Source organism: Schistocerca nitens, chromosome 3 (assembly GCF_023898315.1).
Source record: "Schistocerca nitens isolate TAMUIC-IGC-003100 chromosome 3, iqSchNite1.1, whole genome shotgun sequence".
Lineage (NCBI taxonomy): Eukaryota > Metazoa > Arthropoda > Insecta > Orthoptera > Acrididae > Schistocerca > Schistocerca nitens.
The window spans coordinates 314944640-314972113 of NC_064616.1; the positions used below are offsets into that span (position 1 = coordinate 314944640).

At 38.7% G+C, this 27474-nt stretch overlaps 1 protein-coding gene across 2 annotated transcripts in view; it reads left to right on the forward strand.

Annotated features, from left to right (window-relative positions):
• The window catches only part of LOC126248283 (DNA damage-regulated autophagy modulator protein 2), a 93344-nt gene that overhangs the window by 37322 nt on the left and 28548 nt on the right, over positions 1-27474 (forward strand). For both annotated transcript variants that reach the window (XM_049949132.1, XM_049949133.1), the window contains exon 5: positions 6838-6976. In XM_049949132.1, the coding sequence (XP_049805089.1) occupies positions 6838-6976 (139 nt within the window). The remainder of the gene's footprint in view (positions 1-6837; positions 6977-27474) is intronic.

Sequence of the window (27474 nt, forward strand, 5' to 3'; positions counted from 1 at the left end):
GAAATAAACTTTTTGTAGCGTCATAAATATGTAGGCTAATGAATAAGAAGCATTACAATATAAATCTTTTGCTTTAATATGCAGTGTTTGTTAAAAAGAATCCAAGGCCTATAAACTGAAAATTAATTTCTTATAAATTCGTTAGTTCCTAAATACTTACGTAACAGTGAAGCATGATGAAAAATGCTGACAATTTACATTTTCATTATCAAAATACATGATGGATGTGACTAACAATGATAAAAAATTGCCTCTTGAGTGAAAAAGGGAAAGGGTGCTATTGACAGTAGAGAGCGGTCAGCATATTCTGTCTGTAGGCGATTATCAATGTAAACAAAAAGAGCTGTGCTGTATCAAATAATTTATTAACACCTGAGGATTTTGGAACTTTGTTACTCATTAAAAGACACTACCTAGTTACATACAGTTGTCAGTAAATTATAGACAAACAGCATGTTTTTAAACTGCAGGGTGAAGAGGCTATGTGAGTGGGAACATGGAACCTGGGAACAGAGTTAACCATACATGAAACATCACCAGAGATAAGTAGAAGCAGCAGAATGCACGTACAGTGGATTGAGAAGAGGACAAGGTCATGTTGGTAGATAGGAAAGACCAGTGTAACAAGATTGGGGAAAAAAAGGAGTGGTGCAAGTAGCAAAGGTTTATGTAGGTTTGCACACACAATGTAGCAAACATGTATCATCTGAGATGATTTTTGTGTAAACTAGATTCCACAGAGAATATTGAGGACACTAAAATTACAAGAGTGCATTAATGAATAAGTCACAAAATTGAATAGTGACATCAGTGCCACAATTAACACTGTGAAATGCAATTTTGCTGTTTCATGTACTCGCACTGCAAGTTTAAAATTTTGTCCCATCATTCGACAAGGCCTTGAATTCCTGTTCTTATTCCAGCCATTGCATCCAGTGAGTAACCTCTTAAGCTATGGCCTTATTGTCTTCAAAGTGCTACCTTTCTAGATGACTTTTAAAAGGGCCCAGTTGAGGTTAAGTCCAGGCTGAATGGTGAATGTTACATGCATTCTCAGTTAACTTCACCGTAACTCCTGTGTATGTCTTGCTGTGTGAGGATGGGTATTGTCATCCAAAAGAATTGCTCCTACTACCAGGAGTCCAGTTTACTAACTGTTTAATACATAATACAGTGTATCAGCTGTATGAGGCATATGGTCTATTGCAGTTCTCACTGGATAGGAGAGTCACCATTACCTTGCATGCTGATTCTATCTCTTAAAAATAATCTTGTACATATTTTCATGAGAACAACCCTTGAGAAAGTACAATGATTCTCATAAATCACATTGCAATGTGGCATCAGTGGGCACCTCCATGAGACAACCTGGACGCTCCTTGTTAGTGATTCTTTCATCCATTGTTGTATGTGTGTATCCAGTTGAACACAGTTTCCTGTGCGGTACAGTTTTTGCAATGTATGGGATGCATTTCAGGATGACCCTCCTCACTGCACAGTCCCTTGACCCACATACATACATCACACATTGAACTAGCAGCTGTTCACTAACAGTTAACTGCATAATACTGTGTACCAGCTATCTTCTGCCTGGCTTGTACTACCACCTTCTGGAAACATTCAGGCAGAAAATCTAGAATTTTATGCAGTATTCTAACATCTGTGGCTTATTTATTCGCTCACCCCATAAAAAGATTGAAATATTAGATGGTGTAATGAGAGTACCGTAGAAACCTTTGGCGGTTTCTCTTTCTCTACCATAAATATATCATCTGATTTCTGAATTATTATCAGTTCTAAAAATACATTGGAAACACAGTTTGTGCTGATAGCTTCATAGGTGCTCTATAAATAACTGAAATTTCTGTCCCCAGGAAGTACTTAGTTCTATACCACAAATGTGCTTATTATTGAGGGAAAATACACTGAATATGTGGATTTTTGTGCTATTGTGGCCATTTGAATGGTGTGTCACCTGGAAGTTCACTCCACTCTCCACGGGAATTAAGATCACTGAGTCAAGCAATACACAATGTTCACATCACTGTACATTGTTGCGTAAAAGACCATTTTTGGTTAGATAACTTTTTTTACTTTATCTGATTAAAGCTTTGTAAAGATACCTTTGTATCTTAGCCTGGGGATGCAGATTTTCATTGAGAGTAGTGTAAATACTGCATATTGCCTGCATCACCAAATCTTGTCACTATTCATGTAGGTGAAAAGAGATTCATTACAAATATCCTTTATGAATGAAATGGTATTTGACACAAAAAAGTTGGGTGCCTCATCCTGTATATGTCTCAACATGCAGTCCCATTCAAATGTCAAGTGTTCTCACTTTCTACCTTAAGAATGAGCATTGTTGGCACAAAACGCCATGTGCCTGACTCACTGCCTTACTGACTGAGCTGGTCCAGTGGTATATCTTAGCACTTTTGTTGCATGGTAAATCACTTCAACATCAAGTGCCCAACTACTACTTTCTGACGGGCCACGTCGTTCCAGTGTAGTGTGAAAAACTTTGCTTTTAATGGAAAACAAAGGGCTCAGGCCATCACTTACTGTGGAGCCCGTATCATGCACAACTACAATATTTATCACTATACAGTTTTGGCCTTCACTATACCCCCTGTAAGTGTAATTGCACAAATTTAGACTTTTAATTCATATGTCTCACAGTATCGAATGCAGGCTACAGTCTCCAGTGAAGTAACTGGAATGTTGATAGCAAGTATATTAAACATGATGGTTAGATTATTGACTCTCCCATGATCTACTTTGGTGGCGTAGTGGTTAGCACGCTGGACTCATATTCAAGTCGCACAGAGTTCAAATCTGCATTGCACCACCCTGATTTAAATTTCCCTTGGTTTTGACTAAATCACTTAAGATGAGGTAATGATTCCTTCCAAGTGCACCATGGCCATTTTCCTTGCCTAGCCTCATCAACTCTCTGCTTGTGCTCTTTGTCTAACAACCTCATTGTTAATGAGATGTTCAACACTAGTCTTCCTTCCTTCATTTTCCTCATGCCCTACATCATTAGTAGATGTAGTCACATAATATCTCTGTGTGGTAAATACAATTTTTGAATGCTGTGATTTTTTTTCATTAGTGTAATACTCCTTTGTCTTTTAATGCAATCTAGAGAATAACTGCTACACTCTTCGACCGGCCATACAAATTTAAGTTTTTCCTACATCACTTACGGTGGAAGCCAGAATAGTTCAATTTTTTTGTATCCGACAGTGATCGGATTCCCCGCCCAGCCAAAGTATTGATGTGGAGAATAGGTCAGAGATACTGAAGCTACGTACTCCAGTCACAGTTTGCTCCTGCAAGAGGTACCACTACAGCTGCAAGCATGTCAATGGAGCTATCTGTGCTAGTCAGTGAAGCCTTAAGTACACACCATTGATTATTAGAGTTTTAACCTGAACTGTATTATGTTTTTGGATTCAGATTGCTTCATAAGCTGTTTGTATATGCTTCAGATGACATGCTATGCTCTGGACTTGTTTTTGGTTAACCATTCACTTCATTAGCACTGCCGTCGTCAACCTCAGGAACCGACTGTTTGTTCCAATGGTCTTTCACCAGTATGAGCAATCATAAAGTGTGTCCTATGTGTGCAGAGTAGAACAGAAAGCATTTGAAAAGGGTGTGGCTGACTTTCTTCCCCAATCCAAGTTTGTGCTTCATCTCTAATGAACCCTTCATCGATGAGACATAGAAAAAAAAAAATAGTAATAATGTATCCACCAAAGGTGGCTGGTGTAAACAGTGTGGTGAAACACTTATGAAATCATAACAATCTCTTTTATAATTAAAGAACTCAAATACTGTTATTGCAACTAAAACTGTCACAGTATCTTGGATTGTAAAAACTTTTTGTGCAGGGGCTTCAAGTAAGAAAATCAAACTACCACAGTCAGTAACTAAGAAACGTACCCTTTGTTGAAGACCTGACAGGGCGAGCAACAGTCAGTGTTCAGTAGGCATGGCAAATGTCCAAGTCTAGCATAACATCACTAGTTAGCAAGAGGAAATATTATGGAATCTGATGGCCGGTCACAGTTGTAGTGCCCATGTCTTCTACCGGAAGGCCACATCAGAGGTTCCAAGTTAGGGAGACTGGTACAGACAGCGGTGACAGCATAGTGCTGACTCTGAACGAGTTCCTGGTAGATGAAATGTGAGTGCATTTGATGCCTAGTCAAGGAAGCTCACTCGGGATGAATTAGCCTCCCAGTCCAAAATACAGCCCTGGGTGCGAGAGTACAGTTGGTCCTACCTTCTGTCACATGGCCAGCATAAGAAAGAGGTCACTCAGGTTGGTGACCCTCTGACGGTGCTTAGGTTACAGTGTGGTGGCCATGCATAGCATGGCAGCCCTTGTGATTCATCTGCAAGGAAGCCGGTTGTTTTTGTAACTTGGGTGTAATGTGTGTTGGTGCAGATTAGACATAAGCCTATGATACAACAAATAATCTTCCATTGTTCTGCCTGCTTGAACTTTATCCTTAAATATTTCTTGCTCTGGCGTAACATTAAGCGAAATTCTTGACAACTGTACGAGTATGAGTGTGATGGCAGCTGTTGCTATGCTGTCTGTGCAGTCTCACCATCTGTGATCTGCAGTCAAACCTTTGAAATGTCCAAGAGGTCATTTAAGCCCTTCTCTCTGTTCATTTAAGTCTTCCTCCCTAAGACATGATAATGAGAAGTTGGAGGACTGAAGCAGTCACCAGGACACTCTGGTCATTGACAAAATAAGATGAGGAAGGGAAATGTGCTGTCCTCTGAAAATGAGTTTCAAAGGTTGTTGAATATATTTACAATACTTACAATCATAATGAGGAACTTTTTAAAGAACATGTATGTCTTGTCATTCATGATCACATGTGTCTGCTGCAAGAGGGGGCACTTACTTACTCCTTCATGGAACCTGGACTGCAGACATTTTATTCATTACAGAATTCTCATGCATTTCTATAACTGATTACCTATGGTTTCAGTAAGCAGCAGATTTAACATTGCTGAGTGCAAGGGGAAATGCTGTGATTTAATGACATTTTTGGATGTCAGGCTGTTCATAGGAAACTATACTATTTTTTTGTGATGGCAGTTTTGGCATTGTTACGCATTGTTACGCATTCTGGACACTTGTGGATCTTCACAAAACATTGGCGAAGTAGGGTATCTGATCTTTTCTCTGCCACTGTCTTGTACAGAACATAATGAGCTACATAAACGGGCAGTTCCAACACCTAGCACAGTATGGACATGGACGCAGTATACCTGCTCGACACCTATCACCAGTTTTCCAAGACTTACCTCTTCATCTGCTTCACAACTTAATCTCAACAGTAAGCTAGCATTTGTCTTAAGAAAAGTTTTATAAGATTGAGCAATAGTAGTAGAGTTTGGACAACACAGTAATGCTATACTGTGGGTGTATTCGCCTGTATGTCATCTGAGGACCCAAATCCAGAAGAAATGTTGTATTGTATGTGAGAAGAGAGGAAAAAATTATGAAATTTCAGGATTGAAAAGGTGTTGGGACATTCTTACACTATACTGGGCACAACATAGAGTAACATGCAGCCATAGAGGTATGAGTTACTAATGAAATATGCTTCCCTTTACGGTGTAACTGGAATATATCTTCAAAAAATATTGACTGTATAACCTTCAAACATTTCAGATACAGTAACATTTCTGCCTGACACATTGTCAAATTCAGTAGAACTAAAGGTATATAAAAAGGCACTTTTTGTATCTTCCCCCCCCCACCCCCCCCACCCCCACCCCCACCCCCCTTTCCTTGGATAAATTTCTGCAGATACCCATGCTTGCGAGAAGTCACATTATAGAAAATACTGTATGGTGAATGCCTTTAAATGTCACAACTACCTAGCTGGTGCTTTACTTCTGGTTATTTACATCTCTGTATGGTCAAAAAGTTACTCTGTGTTTGTTGGCCATGTAGAATGAAAGTTGATGCAAGGTGGCACAGGAACACTGGATTTGTATTTGGGAGGAGGCATTTCAGATCCATATGTTAATATCCAGATTTAGGTTTTGGTTAAGGTTTTGCTTAAGGTGAATGCCAGGGTTATGACAGATAGTCTTCCTCATTAGAATAATCATTTGTAAATGCACCTTAATTAAATTGATTTTGTGTCACATTGCCCAAGATTTCTGCTATGTACAATTCAAATACATATATCTTTCATTCTGAACCAATTTCCATTTTCTCCCAATGGTGCTAGGCTTTGAAAGCTAGTAAGAGAGCCATTAAAAATTGAGATGTTGAGATAAATGTAAATACCTTGTCAAACATAGCAACACTAGGTATTGCCATGTTATGAGTGCCCAATTGGCATAGAAATGCTTACAAAAGGCTAACATCCAGCCTCAGGTCGAAGCTTTTATCTCTAGAGCAATTCCTTTTTGGTGCACATTGATGCAAAACGAGAAGTTTCTTACAGGCTAGATTGGTGCCTGTTGGATCCAGTTGATAAGGTTCAAACTTTGATACATTCGAGCAACTGAAGTGTAGTTTTGACATTCTTTCCTTGAAATTGTGCCTAAATATTAGTCAGTAGTAACCACCCCAGCTCTACAGTTAGCACAAGTACCGTTTTTTTTTTAAATATGTAATTTGTGTTAATTGTGAGAGTAATATATGAAATGTGTAAAGAGCTTAATAAGATGATACAGATCTTTGAGCTTGTCTGACAAAAGTTAAATTCATTGTAATTTATTTTTGCAATTTCAAAACAATCTAATGATTGTGCTCTCTGATTTTGTTTTTTCATTGTTTTGCAGGCAGTGTGTTCTTACCATATGCAGCCATTAGCAAATAGTCTTCAGCTGGCCCATCTTAGACTAGCACTGGCTGTCATATGCACTGTATTTTTTATTTTACTCAGCATAACTGGAGTTCTGTCACACATTCAATTCAGAGGTAAGTTAAAAAAAAGTGCATGTTGCTTGGCTGTTTGAATACTTTTCTTTTGTGGAACATCTAGAATTTTTGGCTTCTTGTCACATAATGTTATTTTTATCCATTGACTTCCTGGTTACAGTAGTTTTCGTATTTGTTTAATAGGTAATATTTAATTTTTCTTTCTTGTGGGTCTCACTCACTGCTCCAATTCATAAATATTTTGTAATACATATGGAATCACTAACACTATTAAGAACATAATGCTCCTAAGTCTCTGTGCACTTTACCAACTCCACTAATCACTATTCAGTGCAAAAAGGAATACAAACGTCTCAAAAATGAGATCGACAGGAAGTGCAAAATGGCTAAGCAGGGATGGCTAGAGGACAAATGTAAGGATGTAGAGGCTTGTCTCACTAGGGGTAAGATAGATACTGCCTACAGGAAAATTAAAGAGACCTTTGGAGAGAAGAGAACCACTTGTATGAATATCAAGAGCTCAGATGGCAACCCAGTTCTAAGCAAAGAAGGGAAAGCAGAAAGGTGGAAGGAGTATATAGAGGGTTTATACAAGGGCGATGTACTTGAGGACAATATTATGGAAATGGAAGAGGATGTAGATGAAGATGAAATGGGAGATAAGATACTGCGTGAAGAGTTTGACAGAGCACTGAAAGACCTGAGTCGAAACAAGGCCCCGGGAGTAGACAACATTCCATTAGAACTACTGATGGCCTTGGGAGAGCCAGTCATGACAAAACTCTACCATCTGATGAGCGAGATGTATGAGACAGGCGAAATACCCACAGACTTCAAGAAGAATATAATAATTCCAATCCCAAAGAAAGCGGGTGTTGACAGATGTGAAAATTACCGAACTATCAGTTTAATAAGTCACAGCTGCAAAATACTAACGCGAATTCTTTACAGACGAATGGAAAAACTGGTAGAAGCGGACCTCGGGGAAGATCAGTTTGGATTCCGTAGAAATGTTGGAACACGTGAGGCAATACTAACCTTATGACTTATCTTAGAAGAAAGATTAAGAAAAGGCAAACCTACGTTTCTAGCATTTGTAGACTTAGAGAAAGCTTTTGACAACGTTAACTGGAATACTTTCTTTCAAATTCTGAAGGTGGCAGGGGTAAAATACAAGGAGCAAAAGGCTATTTACAATTTGTACAGAAAGCAGATGGCAGTTATAAGAGTCGAGGGGCATGAAAGGGAAGCAGTGGTTGGGAAAGGAGTGAGACAGGGTTGTAGCCTCTCCCCGATGTTATTCAATCTGTATATTGAGCAAGCAGTAAAGGAAACAAAAGAAAAATTCGGAGTAGGTATTAAAATTCATGGAGAAGAAGTAAAAACTTTGAGGTTCGCCGATGACATTGTAATTCTGTCAGAGACAGCAAAGGACTTGGAAGAGCAGTTGAACGGAATGGACAGTGTCTTGAAAGGAGGATATAAGATGAACATCAACAAAAGCAAAACGAGGATAATGGAATGCAGTCAAATTAAATCGGGTGATGCTGAGGGGATTAGATTAGGAAATGAGACACTTAAAGTAGTAAAGGAGTTTTGCTATTTAGGGAGTAAAATAACTGATGATGGTCGAAGTAGAGAGGATATAAAATGTAGACTGGCAATGGCAAGGAAATCGTTTCTGAAGAAGAGAAATTTGTTAACATCGAGTATAGATTTAAGTGTCAGGAAGTCGTTTCTGAAAGTATTTGTATGGAGTGTAGCCATGTATGGAAGTGAAACATGGACGATAACCAGTTTGGACAAGAAGAGAATAGAAGCTTTCGAAATGTGGTGCTACAGAAGAATGCTGAATATAAGGTGGGTAGATCACGTAACCAATGAGGAGGTATTGAATAGGATTGGGCAGAAGAGAAGTTTGTGGCACAACTTGACTAGAAGAAAGGATCGGTTGGTAGGACATGTTTTGAGGCATCAAGGGATCACAAATTTAGCATTGGAGGGCAGCGTGGAGGGTAAAAATCGTAGTGGGAGACCAAGAGATCAATACACTAAGCAGATTCAGAAGGATGTAGGTTGCAGTAGGTACTGGGAGATGAAGAAGCTTGCACTGGATAGAGTAGCATGGAGAGCTGCATCAAACCAGTCTCAGGACTGAAGACCACAACAACAACAACAACATGTTGACTCGAAATGATTCCTCCCTTCTGTTAAGTGAGCGTACAAACTGTGCTTATCAGGAAGTTAGTGACACCAGAACACATTTTCTAAATTGTACTCATCAAGGCCATATGGAATCTTCTCATCAACACTGGGTACTACAGTATTCTTACTCCTTCTAGAATTTAATCTTCCTCACCCTCCCCACTCCCCCTTCTGAACCCCACCCTATCAAGTCACCTTTACAACCCTTCATACTGTGAGTGTTCTCATACTGGACTTCAAAATACTGTGTCCAGGACTTCAAAATACTGTGTCCACATTAAGTGGGTAACCACTTGAACAATCACCCTTAGTATGAATCTAACTTCAGTAGCACTCAGTATGTGCACCTCATGTGTTTGTATGCTTATAGGTTTTGTATGAAAGTTTCGACAACCATCTGCAGTAAGCCATATATCCACAATTAAGGTTATTCATATATCATTAAATGAACTGAAGTAGACAGGATTCTGATTTGGCGCTGTTCAAAACAGAAATCAGTGTAATGCTCAGGAATGCTTAAGACCAAAGATTGAAAATTATGTGGTTGCATCAGACAGAAAATAAAATAAATTATGATCATTTGCAATCATAAAGATTTTGGCATTATAGCTTTTGTTTGAACATCTTGAACATCTTCAGTGCTCTTCTTCAGTAGTTATTACAAAGTAAAACACCATCTAAGAGCCCTCAGCTCCTCTACATTCCAGGAGTTTGGACAGGAGGATTAGTGGATCTTCCTTAACATTTTCTGCCCATAAATTTCATATCTATAAAATGCTAATATTACTAGAGCTTGCTTGACTGACACCAAAATGAGGATGCTTATGTTTTATCTTTATATATATATATATATATATATATATATATATATATATATATATATATATATATATATATATCACAAACATTCGCTAATTTTTTCTTACTTGTGAGGTAAACATGTTGGTCACAGAGCACAAAATATGTTCATCCCATTTCCCTTGAGCTTTTCATGTGTGTTTACGTTTCTGTGATGTAGCAATCAATTTTCCTTTCAACTACACCATGTGAACACACACACACACACACACACACACACACACACACACACACTTGCACTTTTTTTCCCCTCCATTACATACAAATTGAAAATTCCATTATGCTTCCCAGGATACGTCCTGTCAACCAATCGCTTCGTTCAGCCAAGTTGTGTAATAAATATATTTTCCTCCAATCTGATCTACTGCATTCTTATGTAGCAACACAATTTAAAAGCTTTTGTTCTTTTCTATGCCTATAAATGTTCATTTGGTTTCCAATCAGAACTCTGAACATGTCATTCTGTGTGCAGCCTATCTTTTGTCGGAAATAATTGCTGTACAAGCCATGCATTATGGATGAGTAAGCTACTGTGTTTGACATACAAGTATATTCATCAATGGTAAACAACAATAAAATTATTAGATTGTCCTTGTGAACCTCTACTGTGGCATTGGTACACAGAATGGTGAGGAGGATGAACCTTTTGCTTGAGAAAGAAAGGTACCCCGAGTCTCACCCTATTGTGAATTTCACCATAGACACTGTGCAGGGTATTGTGTTTACCAGGCACCTGCAGTCTTCCATTGGAGTAGCATATCATATATTGTGTTTCACCACTGTGCAAAATGAATTTCATTCTTACATGGATTTTTTCCCATTATTCCACTGCAAAAATTGCACTGCCTTGCATTTTTAACAGTCTCAGTGTATACAGAAGTGTACTATCGTGTTGCCAGTTTATTATGAAATTGTGAACAGTTGGTCTGGATACATTTAACAGGACTGAAAACTTCTGTATTGATTTGTTGCATTAGTGGCTCCCAATTATTTAATTATGTTGGAGGCCCATAAGAACTGATGAATGACCCATTCAGTTTGTTAGAAATCACCTACCAAATGACATAAGTCACTTAGATCACTTGTCCCAAGCATAGCATCAGTTTCATCTCATTGCCCAAAGTGGATTTTTGAAAGCTTCCTGAGAGTTGTACTGGCCACAATAATATTGTGAAAGGCTCTTATTTGGGCAGACCAATGTAATTTTTCTGTGCACTATTACATGTTTATTCATTACTGTATAATACAGTGTTTGATTTTAATTCTTAAAAACAATTACTAAACCTGCTGTATGCAGACATTTTCTGCCTTTAACTAAAACTATTATAGAATTTGCTTTATATTATTCCGGTATGTTACACATTTGTGTAGCACCTCTCTTGAAAATCCTATATCATTGGTGATGGTGTTTTCATAATTTAGATTTGAACTTCAAAGCTTTTTTCCTATACTGTTAATCCAGAAATAATTTTTTCATTTTTAACAGATGTTTCATCAGTCACAACTTGAAAATCCTAGCCTAATGTTTGTTACTTCATGGCAGACTTCTCAGAATAGATTTCTCAGAAACACCCTTTATGTTCCCTATAACACACTCTGTCTTCTGAAACTTGAAGTTCTCCTGGCATATGAAATTTTCAAATAACTTTGGGGAATGCAGCCAAATAGTGGTCTCAGCAACTGGTTGCTGCGAAAGTTACCTGATTGCATTGCTATTAAGTTGCTTCAACACACTTTCTTATCAATATAGTTTTGTTCAATTTAAATGCTAAGCATTTAAAGCTCTGTATTATTCGTAAACAAGTAATATTTGCCAGAAGTGCTCAGAATGTAGTGTGTAGTAGAAGAGTTAGACTGTTTCCTACACACTGTATTCTTAACCAGCTTCGAGAGTATTAAAATTTACACAGAGGCCTGAAGACTGGTTAAAATGTGTGTCTCTTAAAATGCGTGGCAGTCACTTGCTCTTGGATCCACAAAGGAAAAGAAATATGAGCTCGACCTGTCTTCAGGCACATTTTCATGCATATTACTTCTACAGTGACTTGAGGTGACTGTAGATGGTTACTACTTCTGAATGTTTTGTATAGGTGGACCACTTCGTGTTAGAGATTTATGGCTCAGTTATGCCTCTTGTACAATGTGCTACAGTTCTCTGAATAATGAAATTTTTCTGCTGGAATTTAGTACCTGTTTGGCAACAGGTACTCCTTATGGAGGTTCTGTATGTGATGAAGTTCTTTTTACATTCAACAAATAATGGTTTTGGCAAAGAGCATGGTGCAGTCCTTAACCACTTGATAAACTTGTTTAGGTGTTCATTTGTTGTTTAATTTCTCTCTTCAGTTTTATTTTCCCACATAATATAAATACTTCTGTAACACACTGGAATTATCAGCTGTCAGATGATCGGTTCCTTACTTTCTGCCACAAAAATTGGTCTTTTATGAAATACTACAGCCGGCCAAGACACAAGCAGCAACAGAGAAGTAACCAATTTTGTGACATTTTACGAGTTCCTAACCAGAAGCCAATTATATTGTTTCATCTGTATTCTTTGGTAGTTTAGTTTTTGGATTTGTGTGTTAATTTAACATTTAAGAGGCACAGTTCTTGCATTTTTGTTTGTGTTGGAAAGTAAACTGATTCTGTGACTTTTACGAGTTCCTAACCAGTGTGCTTTCGAAACTTAGGTTTTAAATCTCAGCGTGTTAATGTAATGTACTAGACACAGTTCTTGCATTTTTGTCAGTCGTTATCATAGAGCTTTGTAGCATGTGTCGATACTCGTTTCTTTGTCTGTGTGGTGTAGTTTACCACAGTCTTTAGCATGGAAAGGGACTGTGATTGCTTTGTGCAAATGTGAGCTGAATTGGTGACACTTTTGTCTCAGTTCCAGACTGTGTTGGCTTTGGTTACACAGCTTGAGGCTACAGTGGGTGGGTTTCACTGTTGTGGACTGGCCTTGGGCACCCAATGGATGTCCAGCATGACCTACGAGTCCACCAATAGGTCTGCACCAGTAGCCAGTCCAGTTACTGCTCACATTTAGGTAAATCCCTCACCTATGGTCAAGTGGGAGATTGCTTAGAGGTGTGGCAGGCTGCGAAAGACTTTCCAGGGGTCCGATCATCGGGCCTCCCTGGTTAGTCTGACAAACAAGTTCCATGTACTGTCTATGGTTGACACTATCCCTCATACAGATGCAGCTGCTTGTCCGGTTTCAGAGAAAACCTCTCAGCTTGCAAGATCCAGGCAGTCACAGAGGATGGGATTATTGGTAGTCGGGAGCTCCAGTTTTAGGCACATTATGGCCCCCCTTAGGGACGTGGCTGCTAAGGAGGGGAAGAAAGCCTATGTGCACTCCATGTGTATACCAGGTGGAGTCATTCCAGATGCAAAACGGGTCCTTCAGAATTCCAGGAAAAGCACCAGGTGCAGCCAGCTACAGGTGGTGGCTCACGTCGGTACCAATGATAGTGTGTCTCTTTGGATCAGAAGAAATTCTCTCTGGCTTTGAGCAGCTATCAGAAGTGGTAAAGGCTGCCAGTCTTCCTAGCAAGATGAAAGCAGAGTTCGCCATTTGCAGCGCAGTTGACAGGACAGATTGCAGATCTCTGGTACAGAGCCAAGTGGAGGGTCTGTATCAGCGGCTCTTACAGTTCTACAACCATGTAGGTTGCAGATTCCTCAACTTGAGCCATAGGATGATGGGGTTTTGGGTTCCCCTAAAAGAGGCAGAAGTCCATTACTCACAGGAGGCAGCTACACGGGTAGTGGGGGATGTGTGGCATTGACTGGGCACTTTTTTGGTTAAAGAGTCTTGGGGAAACACAAAAAGGGCTTCAGTTACAAAGGGTGCAGGTTGAATTCAGGAAGAATGTATATCTGGGAACCATTGGTATAACAGTTGTAAATTGTCATAACTGTGTTCGGAAACTACCAGAGCTCCAAGTGCTAATAGAAAGAGCTGATACTCAAATTGTTATAGGCACTGAAAGCTTGCTAAAGTCAGAGATCAACCTCCCAAGTCAGATCCTGAAAGGTTCAAAGAAAACTTGAGTCTAATTTTAAACTTGTACCCAACTCGTACAATTATGTAATTATGTATTATGTATTATTGTGCAAATGTGAGCTGAATTGGTGACACTTTTCTCTCAGCTCCAGACTGTGTTGGCTTTGGTTACACAGCTTGAGGCTACAGTGGGTGGGTATCACTGTTGTGGACTGGCCTTGGGGACCCAATGGATGTCCAGCATGACCTACGAGTCCGTCAATAGGTCTGCACCAGTAGCCAGTCCAGTTGGTTGGTGGTGACTTCAATTTACCCTCGATATGTTGGTGACAATATACGTTTAGATCCGGAGGTACACATAAAACATCATCTGAAATTGTGCTAAATGCACTCTCTGAAAATTATGTCGAGCAATTAGATCATGAGCCCAATCAGATAGTGAATGGTCGTGACAAAACAGTTGATCTTGTAGCAACAAATAATCCTGAGCTAATAATGAGCATCAAAACAGACACAGGGTTGTCATAGCAAGACTGAATATCGTAACTCCCAAATACTCTAAAACTAAGAGAGATTTGTACCAAATAAAATAACAAATTATGGAACTGACCCCCATGGTACACAAAACAGGTTAGGACAGTGCTGCAAAAACAATGAAAATGCATGTCAAATTTAAACTAATCCAAAATCCCCAAGATCAGTGGTCTTTTACAGAAGCTCAAAATTTAGCAGAAACTTTAAAGCAAAATGCTTAAGATAATTTCCACTACAGAACTTTGTCTCAAAACCTGGCAGAAAGAGTGGTTGTATGTATGTAAAGTATGCTAGCAGTAAGACACAATCAGTGTATTCTCTGTGTGATAGCAATGAAAATGCTATCAATGACAGTGCTGATAAAGCAGAGTTGCTAAACACAGCCTTCCAATATTCTTTGACCAAAGACGACGAGGTAAATATTCAGAATTCAAACTGAGAACTGTTGCCAATATGAGCAACTTAGAAGTAGATATCCTCAGAGTAGTGAAGCAACTTAAATCACTTAATGAATGCAAGTCTTCCAGTCCAGATTAATAAAAGAAAGTCTTCCGGTCCAGATTGTATACTAGTTAGGTTCCTTTCAGAATATGTTGATGCAATAGCTCCATACTTAACAATAATATACAATCACTCACTCAGTGAAAGGTCCATACCCAAAGACTGCCCAGGTGAAATCAGTATTCAAAAAAGGCAGGAGTAATCCACTAAATTACAGGCCCATATCATTAATGTCAATATGCAGCAGGATTTTGGAACACACATTGCATTGCAACATTATGAATTACCTTGATCAGAACACACAGTCAACATGGATTTGCAAAACATAGTTCTTGTGAAACACAACTGGTTCTTTACGTACATGAAGTGTTGAGTGCTATTGACAAGGTATTCAAATTGATTCCTTATTTCTATATTTCCAGAAGGCTTTCGACGGTGTACCTCATATGCAGCTTGTAATCAAATTGCATGCTTATGGAATATCATCTCAGTGGTGCAACTGGATTTCTCATCCCTGTCAGAGAGATCATGGTTCGTAGTAATTGACAGGAAGTCATCGAATGAAACAGAAGCGATTTCTAGCATTCCCCAAGATAGTGATATAGACCTATTGCTGTTCCTTATCTAGATAAATGATTAAAGAGACAATCTGAGCAGCAGTCTAAGGTTGTTTGTAGGTGATGGTGTCATTCACCACCTAGTAAAGCCATCAGAAGATCAAAACAAGTTGCAAAATGATTTAGAAAAGATATCAGTGTGGTGCGAATATTGGCAGTTGACCCTAAATAATGAAAAGTGTGAGGTCAGCCACATGAATGCTAAAAGGAATCTGTTTAACGTCAGTTACATGATGAATCAGTCAAATATAAAGGCCATAAATTCAGCTGAATACCTAGGAATTACAGTTGCCAACAACTTAAATTGGAAAGAACACAGAGAGAATGTTGTGGGGAAGGCGAACCAAAGACTGCGTGGTTTTTTTTTTTCCAGAACTCTTAGAAGATTCAGCAGATCTACTAAAGAGACTGCCTATGCTATGCTTGTCCGTCCTCTTTTGGAGTAGTGCTGTGTGGTGTGCGACCCTTATTAGATAGGGTTAACAGAGTACATTAAGAAAGTTCAAAGAAGAGCGGCACCTTTTGTGTTATGAGGAAATAGTGTCACGGACAGGATACAGGATTTGGGGTTGACGTCATTAAAACGAAGACATTTCTCTTTGTGGTGGGATCTTCTCACAAAATTTCATTCACCGGCTTTCTCCTCTGAATGCAAAAACATTTTGTTGACACAAACCTACCTAGGGAGAAATAATCATCATAATAAGATAGGGGAAATCGGAGCTCGCACGGAAAAAATATAGGTGTTTGTTTTTTCCATGTGCTGTTTGAGAGTGGAATAATAGAGAATTGTTGTGAAGGTGATTCATAGAACCCTCTGCCAGCCATTAAGTGTGATTTGCAGAGTATACATGTAGATGTAAATGTTGGTTTAGATTGCAATAATAGAAATTCTTCTACAGAATAAGAAGTTTTCAAGGTGAAACATTTTCATTTTCCTTTCAAATTTTACTTTTTTGGCTGTCAGACATTTTATATCACTGAGTTAGTGATCAGAAATTTTGGTTGCAGCGTTGTCTACCCCTTTCTGTGCTAAAGACACCCTCAATGTGCAGTAATGAATGTCATTTTTCCTTGTGGTATTGTAATTAAGTACCTCATTGTTCCTCTTGAACTGTTGTGGATTATTGACAACAAACTTCGTGAGAGAATAAACATACTGTGAAGCAGTAATCAGAATGCCCAACTCCTTAAACAGATGTCTACAAGATGATCGTGGGTGAGCACCACTTATTGTTCTAACAGCACATTTTTGCGCAGTGAATACTTTCTTTCTTAAAGGTGAATTACTCCAGAATGTTATTCCTTATGACGTTATTGAATGGAAATATGCGAAATTTCACAGTCAAATGTCTTTGAAAGGTCACAGAAAATACCAAATGGCACCATTTTGTTATTTAATGTTTGTAAAATTTGTCAAGTGAATGTGTAAATGGTGTTCTCAGTAGAGCAGCTCTTGTGAAATGCAACCTGTGATTCACCGAGGATATTATTGTTGTTACTCAAATGATGTAGTGATCTAGAATAAATCACTTTTTCAAAAATTTTCGAAAAGTATGTCAGTGGTGAAACAGTTCAGCAGTTATTGACATCTCTACTATTACCTTTCTTATAATGGGTTTTACATTGCATATTTCAATCTGTCTAGATAGATGCATTGAGTTAGTGGTACATTATGTATTTTAGATAAAATTGAGCTCATTATAAGGGAACAAATCTTCAGTACTGTACTGGAAACACCATCAAATACATATGAGCTTTTATTGTTGAGAGGATATATAACTTTCTTAATTTCAGATGGAGAAGTTGGTACTTTTGGAACAAGTTCATGGTGAAATAACCCATTCATGTCAGAAAAAAATGACATTGTTTTCTAGTTTGTTCTCACATGTTAGATTTTCAATTTTTTTTAAAATTATGTTTATTGATGCTGCAGAAGTCACACCATGGTTTGTACCATTAGTAGTCACTTCAGACAGTCAGTCCACATGGAGATAAATGTAGATTTATAGGTAAAAATCAGTAAAGTAATTGTGAATACATAATTTACTGTGTTTAAATTAGCTTTTTACTAATTTACAATGTTTACATTTTTGCTTTTCCTGTCTCTTCATCATCATTGTTATCATGGTGGCAACTGGATATAAGTACAACATTTTTGCCTTTCCTAGGAATAAATGGTGCCTAAAGTACAAGATTTTGGAAGGCAAATTTAATCCTCTTGGCTTTGCGAATCCAAGTGCAATTCCATTCCACAAACATCTATAAATAGAACAGTTAACTGGCTTGTACCTAGCAAAACAATGTAACTAAGGGAAAGTAACACCACAACAATAAGAAACATCCTGAGAATAAAGTATAACATGGCTATAATAGCTTCCCTTTTACTGTGTCTCCTCAAGGCAACAGTGCAAATAGTATCAAACACCGCTGCTCACATGGGGCTGTCAGTCCACAGTTCTTGACTGTTCCTCCACTGCTCCTTTAGTCAAAATGAAACAAAGGAGTAACATACTACTGCTGATAAGTGAAAGGTACTCAGGTCATGTGATTTCTGGGTCTGAAGAGATGAAAAGGAAAGGAATTTTTATACATCGGTGTGGACTGTCAGTCCGCATGCAACTGTTGCAGGGTTAATGTCACATGGATATTAAGTGCGTGATACAGCAAGAGTTTTTCATAGAATCCACATGCCAGAGAACATGAACATGTTTTTACAGAACTTTATGTCAACATGATGCTCTGAAATGTCTCCCAGTGCAAAATCACCTATCACACAAAACAGTCATTATGAAAACAAGTACATCTGTACAACTGATATCTCCCCATATTTTATGGTTGTTCATGTGCTTTGAAGGCTGTTGATTCAAAACAGAATGTTGTAGAGTCACCTTGCAGGGTAAACTCTCACAGTCACTATCTCTCAGCAGGAAAGGAATTCTAGTTATGTGTGTGTCCAGAGTCATATATGTATGATCTTACACCTTATGTGTAAGGACTTCTGGTGGTGTCAAGTTACACACTTAGATGACTTTTATTCAAGTCACCCTCCCCCTACCCGGGAGAACCGCCAGTAATTGATTGAGGCCATCCAGGGGAACCGCGTCCTCCACTCCTCCTCCAATTTCTCCCTCCCCCCCTCTCCCCTGCCCCTCTCCCCTGCCCCTCCTTCTCCCCTCTCGAGACGAATGAATTTGAAACATACCCTCCCCTTCTTCACCTTTTATAACTGAGGCACTTCATTGGGTGGTTTCACTCTGGAGGAGGGCGGCATAGGTAGAGAATCAGGCTGTGTCTATTTGTTAATAACAAATTACATTGTTAATAACAATTTAATATTACATCATTCAAAGTACCAGCAGAGACCTCACAATGGCAAATATATAAGTCCACTCATTCTTCCCCAATTATCCATATTTGTCAGAGTGTTACATATGTTTCCAGATCTTCTTTTTTTACATTTTTCTAAAATTTTATGTATTTTATCCACTTACGCAAGTTCCATCTCATTGTCACATCAACATCACATTGCGTCATATTGACATCAAGTAATGTCACATCAGCATCACATTGTGTCGTGCCAATGTCATAATGCTCTCAGCCAATCATAACTCAGCATGTGCCCAAGTTACTTGCCAATGATAAAGATGCAGTATGTGTAGAAATACCACATTGATATAGATAAACCCGAGCTAAGTCACCAACACATTATTAAGTTGTGTGATGTCATAGCAAAACTCTGATGCTTCCAACCAAAGATATTGCGTGTATAACAATCAGCACAGCACTACAAAAGACACATGTAGAGAGCATGACTTTGTTTGTATTTCAATTCTTGCTAGTTACCGGATGTTTTGCAAAATGTTAGTCTATCCGTGCATCTAGGAAAATTGCATGTGTCCATCACCTCAGTGAGGTTAACCTGGGGGAACACCTAGCAGAAATTTCATAACTTGATGTATGAGCTCTTGCAAAGCTTTCAGTGAGACAATTCCTTGTGTTCCTGCAACAGATATGGTGAATACACTCTTCGTTTGTGAATATTTTTATGAGCTTCAAACAGGAGCAACATATCTTCAATTATCTATGTGGCTACTGTCTAGAGTGAACTTCCATCGACTTTTTATGGATACAAACTGCAATTGCTGTGTTCAGATCTAAACTGAGTTTGTGATCATTCGTACACAGCTCCAGAAAGTGTTGGCTTTGATCATACAGCTTGAAGCTGTTGCCAGTGGACATCACTGCGTGCGTGATGCGGGAGGGGGGGGGGGTGTGTGTGTTAGGGTCTGAGGTATGCCAAGTACTTCCCATGTGTCCCCTGATCTCTCCACTACTATGGCTGCGCTGGGTACCAATTTGCACTGAGGTTGACCCTTCACCCGTAGTCAAGTGGGAGGTCGTTCCGAGGTGTGGCAGGCAGCAAAAGACTTAGATGACTTTTATTCAAGGTCACCACATGATTTCCAGAAGAAGCCTTTTGGCCCACAAGGCCTGAGCGTTCACAGAGGGTGGAATTACTGTTAGTCGGAAACTCCAATATTAGGCACGTAATGGGGCCCATTAGGGATATTACCGCTTAAGAGGGGAAGGAATCCAGTGTGCACTCTGTGCACATATCGGGAGGGTCATTCCAGATGTGGAAAGGCTTCTTCTAAATATCATGATGAGCAAAGGGTGCAGCCAACTGCAGGTGGTGGCTAATGTAGATACTAAACATGTACATTGCGTGGGACCTGAAGAGATTTTCTCTGGTTTTGGGCAGCTGGATGAAGTGGTAAAGAAGGCTAGTCTTGCTTGCAAGATGAAGGTGGAACTCACCATCTGTAGCATAGTCGACAGAACTGACTGTGGTCCTTTGGTACAGAGCGAAGTGGAGATTCTGAATCAGAGGTCCAGACAGTTCTGCAGCCATGTAGGCTGCAGATTCCTCAACTTGCACCATAGAGTGCTGAGTTTCTGGGTTCCATTTAATAGGTCAGGTGTCCACTAGACTCAGGAACTGTTTATACAGGTAGCGAGGGCTGTGTTAAGAGGGCTATGAAGTTTCTTAGGGTAGAGGGGTATTGGAAAACAACAGAAAAGGGGTTAGTCTGAGAAGGTGCTGGGAAAACACAGTAAGGTATACCTAGCAACAATCAGTACCGTAATAGTAAATTGTCCTAGCTGTGTCAGAAAACAAAACAAAGCTCCAAGCACTAATAGGTAGTACTGAAGCTCAGACCATTAAAGATATGGAAAGCTGGCTACAACCAGAGAAAAGTTGAGTCTAAATTTTTGCAAAGGACTTAACTGTGGTCAGAAGCAGCCTTTTGGCCCACAAGGTCTGAGCATTCATGGAGGGTGGAATTACTGTTAGTTGGAAACTCCGGTATTAGTCAGTGTCAGAATTAGTATACCTTGTAATGAAACTGAAGCAGATAGTTCCCGTGAGTTAGTACGGGTAGAGGTTATACTTGGCAACTGGAATAAATTAATAACTTGTTCCATTCACCAACTCCCTCAGTTGCTGAACAGTTCAAAAAAAAACTTGAGTCTCATTTCAGGTAGGTACTCTACTCATACAATTACAGTTGGTGCTGACTTCAGTCTCCCCACAGTACTTTATCAAAAGTACATGTTTAAAATCAGTGGTAGGCATAAAATGTCATTGGAAATCATACTGCATATGTTGTCAGAAAATTATTTTGAGCAATTAGTTCAGAAGCCCCCTCACAGTGTAAACAGTTGCGAAAACATACTTGACCTCTTAGCAACAAATAATTCTGAGTAAATTGAGAGCATCATGACAGATAAAGGGTTAGTGACCACAAGATTGTTGTAGCGGGACTGAATACTATAACATCCATACCCACCAAAAATAAACACACAATACATCCATTTTTAAAAAAGCAGATAAAAATTTGCTTCATGCTTTTTGAACATACAGTCTCCACTCCTTCTAGTCCAACAATGTAAGCATAGACCAGATGTGGTTTAAAGTCAAAGAAATAGTACTGACAGAAATCTAGAGATATGTGCCAAATAAGTTAATAAGAGATCGTACTGATCCACCATGGTACACAGAATAGGTCAAAACACTGTTCCAGAAACTACCATAAAAAGTATGCCGAATTTAAAAGAGCACATAACCCCCAAGATTGGCAAAGTTTTAGAGAAGCTTGAAATTTAATGCAAAATTCAATGTGAGTTGCTTTTAATAGTTTTCACGATGATATCCTATCTTGAAATCTGACAGAAAACCCAAAGATATTCTGATCGTATGTAAAGTACACAAGCAGCAAGACACAATCAATACCTTCACTGCGCAATATCAGTGGTGATGATACTCATGACAGTGCCATTAAAGCAGAATTAATTAACACAGATTCCTTTGCCAGAGAAGACAAAGTAAATATTTCAGAATTGTAGCCGGCCCCGGTGGCCGAGCGGTTCTAGGCGCTACAGTCCGGAACTGCATGACTGCTATGGTTGCAGGTTCGAATCTTGCCTTGGGCATGGATGTGTGTGATATCCGTAGGTTAGTTAGGTTTAAGTAGTTCTAAGTTCTAGGGGACTGATGACTTCAGATGTTAAGTCCCATAGTGCTCAGAACCATTTGAACCATCAGAATTGTAATCAACAACTACTGGTAACATAAGTAACTTAGAAGTAGATTACTTCATTGTAGCAAAACAGCTTAAATCACTTCATAAAGACAAGGCCTCTGTACCAGACCGTGTATCCACCAGGTCGCTTTTGGAGTATACTGATGCCATAGCTCCATACTTAACATTCATATACAATTGGCTTACACGTCACTGTCTGCTACTCTAGTGGCACCCTGGCTGCAACAATGTTCGCTGTTGTGAGTGACGTAAGACAGATGTGTGTGGTGGATAACTTTGTATGTAATGGGTTTAATTTTGATGTGACAATGCATCATTCATGTAGCCCATTATTTACCTGCCAGTTCATGAGAAAGAGTACCTTTACTGTTATTTTGAGAAATATGTGATAACCTGTCTGTTGAGGTACTGTGTATTTCTGTTTTTTTTTTTTTTTTTTTTTTTTTTTTTTTTTTTTTTTTTTTTTTTTTTTTTTTTTTTTTTTGTACCTGACACTGTATATTACAATTGTTTTGTACATAGTAACGCTGTATAAATGTTTGTTCTCCAGATCTGAAAATGATAACACTAATTACCGAAACCGGTTATCAAGAATAAAGGTTATTATTATCGATCTTGGCAAAGAAGTTTATATTCTCTAATATATTAATTTAGATTGGCCTAGTGGCTCCAACAAATGGGTAAACTAACATATTGAATTACCTTGAAGAAAATAATTTGTTGACAAACAACCAACACGGATTCAGAAAATACATTCTTGTGAGACCCAAGTAGCTTTTTATGCCCATTAAATAATGAGTGCTATTGACAAGGTGTGTCAAATTGATTCCATATTTTGAGATTTCAGAAGACTTTCGACATCATTCCTCACAAGCAAATTCTAATCAAATTGCGTGCCTGTGGAGTATCATCTCAGCTGTGTGACTGTTCTCATGATTTCCTGTCAGAAAGGCCACAGTTCATACGGACAGAAAATTATGGAGTAAAACAGAAGTAATATCTGTCATTCCTCAATGAAGTGGCATATGCACTCTGCTGTTCCTGATCCACACAAACAATTTAGGAGACCATCTGAACAGCCCTCTAATATTGTTTGCAGGTGATGCTGTCATTTACTTACTTGTAAAGTCATCGTGTGATTGCAGAATTATTTCTACACAATAAAAGTATGGTGCAAAAAGTGCCAGTTGACTCTAAATAATGAAAAGTATGAAGTCATCCACATGAGTTATAAAATGAAAATATTAAATTTTGGTTACACAATAAATCACACAAATCTAAAGACTGTAAATTTAACTAAATACTTAGAGATTACTGTTAGGAATAAATTAAATTGGAAGAATCACATAGATAATGTTGTGGGGAAAACAAACCAGAGATTGCGTTTTAGTGACAGAAGACTTAAAAAAATGAGACAGATTTAGTAAAGAGAATGCTTACCCTATGCTTGTCTGCCTTCTTCTGGTGTATTGCTGTGTGTTGTGGGTTTCGCATCAGGTAGGGGTGATGGAGGGTAACGAAAAAGTTCAAAGGAGGGCAGCTTGTTCTGTATTATCATGAAATATGGAGTGTGTCCCATGGATATGATATGCAAATTGAGGTGGGAATCATTAAAACAAAAGCATGCTTTGTTGTGGCTGGATCTTCTCATGAAATATCAATCACCATCTTCCTCCTGAGTGTGGAAATATTTGATTGGTGCCTAATTACATAAGGAAAAGAGATTGTCTTAATAAAATAAGAGAAATCAGAGCTCGCATAGAAAGATTTGTGTTTGTTTTTCATACACACTGTTCGAGAGTGGAAGGTTAGAAAAACAGCTTGAAGGTGATTCAGTGAACCTTCTTCCAGGCACTTAATTCAGAATTGCAGAGTAATCATGTAGATGCAGATGTTAAAATGGGTTTTTCTCATATTGGTGGAAATAATCTTGTCATACCAAAGTTCTGATGCTTCCAACCAAACACATTTTGCGTATAAGAATTAGCACAGTGCTACAAAATAAGCAGCCTAGAGAGATGAACAGTATCTGGCACCACTGAGGGTCATTTGAGGCAGGTATATCTAAGCAAGAGAAGGACATTGTGATGGGTGCAGGGTAGTTCTCCTCTCTAACGCTGATGTGTGGGGTATAGCTGCGAGCACAGCACTAGCAGTAGCTAAGAAGGTTCCATTATTTCAGGTGTAATCTTCTCCAACCTGGTTGGTGGAGCAAAAGACACTGCTGATGTGTCAAGTGAGGGGCCTTCCAACCATGGTAATAATGGCGAAATAGGTACCATCACATCGGTGGAAATAAGTGGGCATGCTGATAATTTTTATTTTGGCTGGAGCCACAGTCATGTTAAATTTTTTGAATAATGCTACCCCCACTTGACTGTAATCATTTTTGTTTTGTTGTTACACAACACAGATTTCTGTCTTAAACCATTTTCAAGTACAAAAACTTGTTTATCTATCAAAATACATCAGACTAGTATGAAATAAAAGTCTGTCTCAGAAAAGAGCATATCTGGTCATATGGGCCAGATCTGTCATTAGTAAAAGTGAGAACATCTCTAAAATTCTGAAATATGTTGCAGACTTTCATTTCTGGACCCTACAGCACAGCTGTTACATGAAACTGCTAACCAGTAAACAAGTATGTGCCACACTGTTGTTCAGAAGGAATAGTGTGGCGTATACCTGGTTAGCAGTTTCATATAACAGCTGTGCTGTAGGGTCAAGAAATGAAAGTCTGCAATATATTTTGGCATTTCTGAGAGATTATCACTTTTACTAATGACAGATCTGGCCTATATGACCAGATATGCTTTTTCATCAATGACTTGTATTTCATACCAGTCTGATGTCTTTTGATATATAAATAAGTTTTCGTACTAGAAAATGGCCTAAGGTTGAAATGTGGATCTTATAACAGTAAAATAAAAATTGCTACATTCAAATTGCAGTAGCAGCATAAAAAAGAAGAAGAAGAAGAAGAAGAAGAAGTGGGCCTGAACTGCAAATAAACAGATGTAAATGTCATGTAACTAGGGCCTCCTGTGTGGTAGACTGTTCGCCGGGTGCAAGTCTTTCAATTTGACGCCACTTTGGCGACTTATGCACTGATAGGGATGAAATGAAATAAACAGATAAATGCAAGGCACACCCCTTCTTCCTCTCTATTTCTCTGGACCAGTCATAGTCCAGCTTTCAGAACTAGTGCTTATGTGCAGTTGATGTCTTGTTCTGCCCACCATAGGGAATGGATCATCAGCAAACAAAAGCAACAGCAGGGATCGGCCCGGCCAGACCAGAGCTCTCAGGCAGAATAAACAACCGTGTAACATGAGATATTTTAGAGAGAGAGAGAGAGAGAGAATATGTCCCCGTCACCCGAAATGTGACCAAGCACGGCCACAGTGCAGCAAAAATAAATTATATCTATGTGCAATGTCATCAACTCATAGAGGTCATGACAGCTCTCTCGCTATACAATAAAACGTGAACTTTGAGAGAGAGCTGTTGACAGGTTGATTCTCCAAAGACACATCACTAATGGTATTCAGTTTAACAAACACAATAACTGCTGGAAAACACACTGCACATACCTGCTAACAGTAGAATCACTGCCATTTCTTCTCGATTCCCATAAATGCCTTAAGTAAGCACTGTGTCCACCACCGCAAGACTTCAGGTAGCTCAGAGGGGTGGGGAGATGATCCCTGACCTTTGTGTCCATCTAGCTAATGCTCCAGAATTCTTTTCAGTGGCTCATAACATGTGCAACTGCTTTTGCCAGATAACTTGCACCACCTCTTAAGACGGATGCCAGATAGAGGGGCCCAGACACTTTAGAGGCACTTGCGGTCTCTGTGAACACATTATGAAGACCACTTTAAAATGTTCTAAATTTATTTTTATAGCATGGCTCATGTATGTTGTTGAACACATCTGTGAGCCGATGGATTTTCCTGTACAGTCTTATTAACAAAAATATATCGATATCCTTTGTTAAACAAAAATGCATTATTTAGTAGCGAAAACACACCTATGTATACTCGATACAATAAACTCATCAGCTGTGAAGTGTTGGACATTAAGATTTTACCACGAATCCTTCTTCCTGGTTCTCATATATTATTAGAGCTCCGACAACACCCCATCTATGACATTATAACTGATGACAAAACACAAACCAGCTGATATTGGAATCAAGTTCAAAGCTGGATGCAGCTGAGAGGAGAAGGCTGTAGAAGTGATATTACAATTTTTTATGCTCTTAGAAGGTGGTAAATGCAACAGTCCATTTCTAAAATTCCTGTAATCCCTGCATGTTATGATTTCATCTTGTAGCAGTCTACTAGGTAATTTATTTAGGGGACGTTCATTTAAGATAGGTTGCATGGTAATTATATTCCACATCTACTCGTCCAACCTGGTGTGGGTCTCAGAATGATGAGCAAATCCTCTATATTTTCATAACATACCACAAAAATCCTAAATTTGTTATGGATGTAATAAATATGTACAGGTTCGATGGATAATCACAGGTTTTTATTTACAATACCTACTGACTTTAGTGCTGTGAGGTGGAACCATAACACATCTGGGAAGGCTACGTTTCTGCCAGCCATAGATGTGAATGCATAATAAAACATCTCTTCTCATTGTGATTCTGTAGGAAGTAACTGACTCCAGTAATATGGAAATAGAGTTGATTTCAGTCATCCAGCACAGTAACTGTGAATTCCAACATTAGCTCATCTATGAAACAGCTGACAATATTGCTGTTTTGTGTAATTGATTTCCATGTTAAGAAACCAAAGGCACACAGTGCATGGTTTTATAAACCATGATAGGTCCTGACAGTCTTTTTTTTTTAAAGTAGAGTATCGACGTATGGTATTGCATCCTGCAATTACCAAATAATCCATTAAAACTACAATCTTCCACAACATGTACACATCCAGCTAAAATATAACACTTGTGTATTATAATTTTAGAAGTCATAACAGTAAAAAGATGTCATGTCATGTGATCAACATATAAGCTAGTATTAAATCTCAGTAGACTAAATTGCAGAACAACCTTAGGACTACATATACAAAAATTTTGATCGGTAGTGGTCTAAGTCCACTCAACACGGGTTGGCTCCATTATGTATGAGGAAGGCTTAATTTGTTCTATATCTCTGCCAGAAAGACTTTCAGGCCT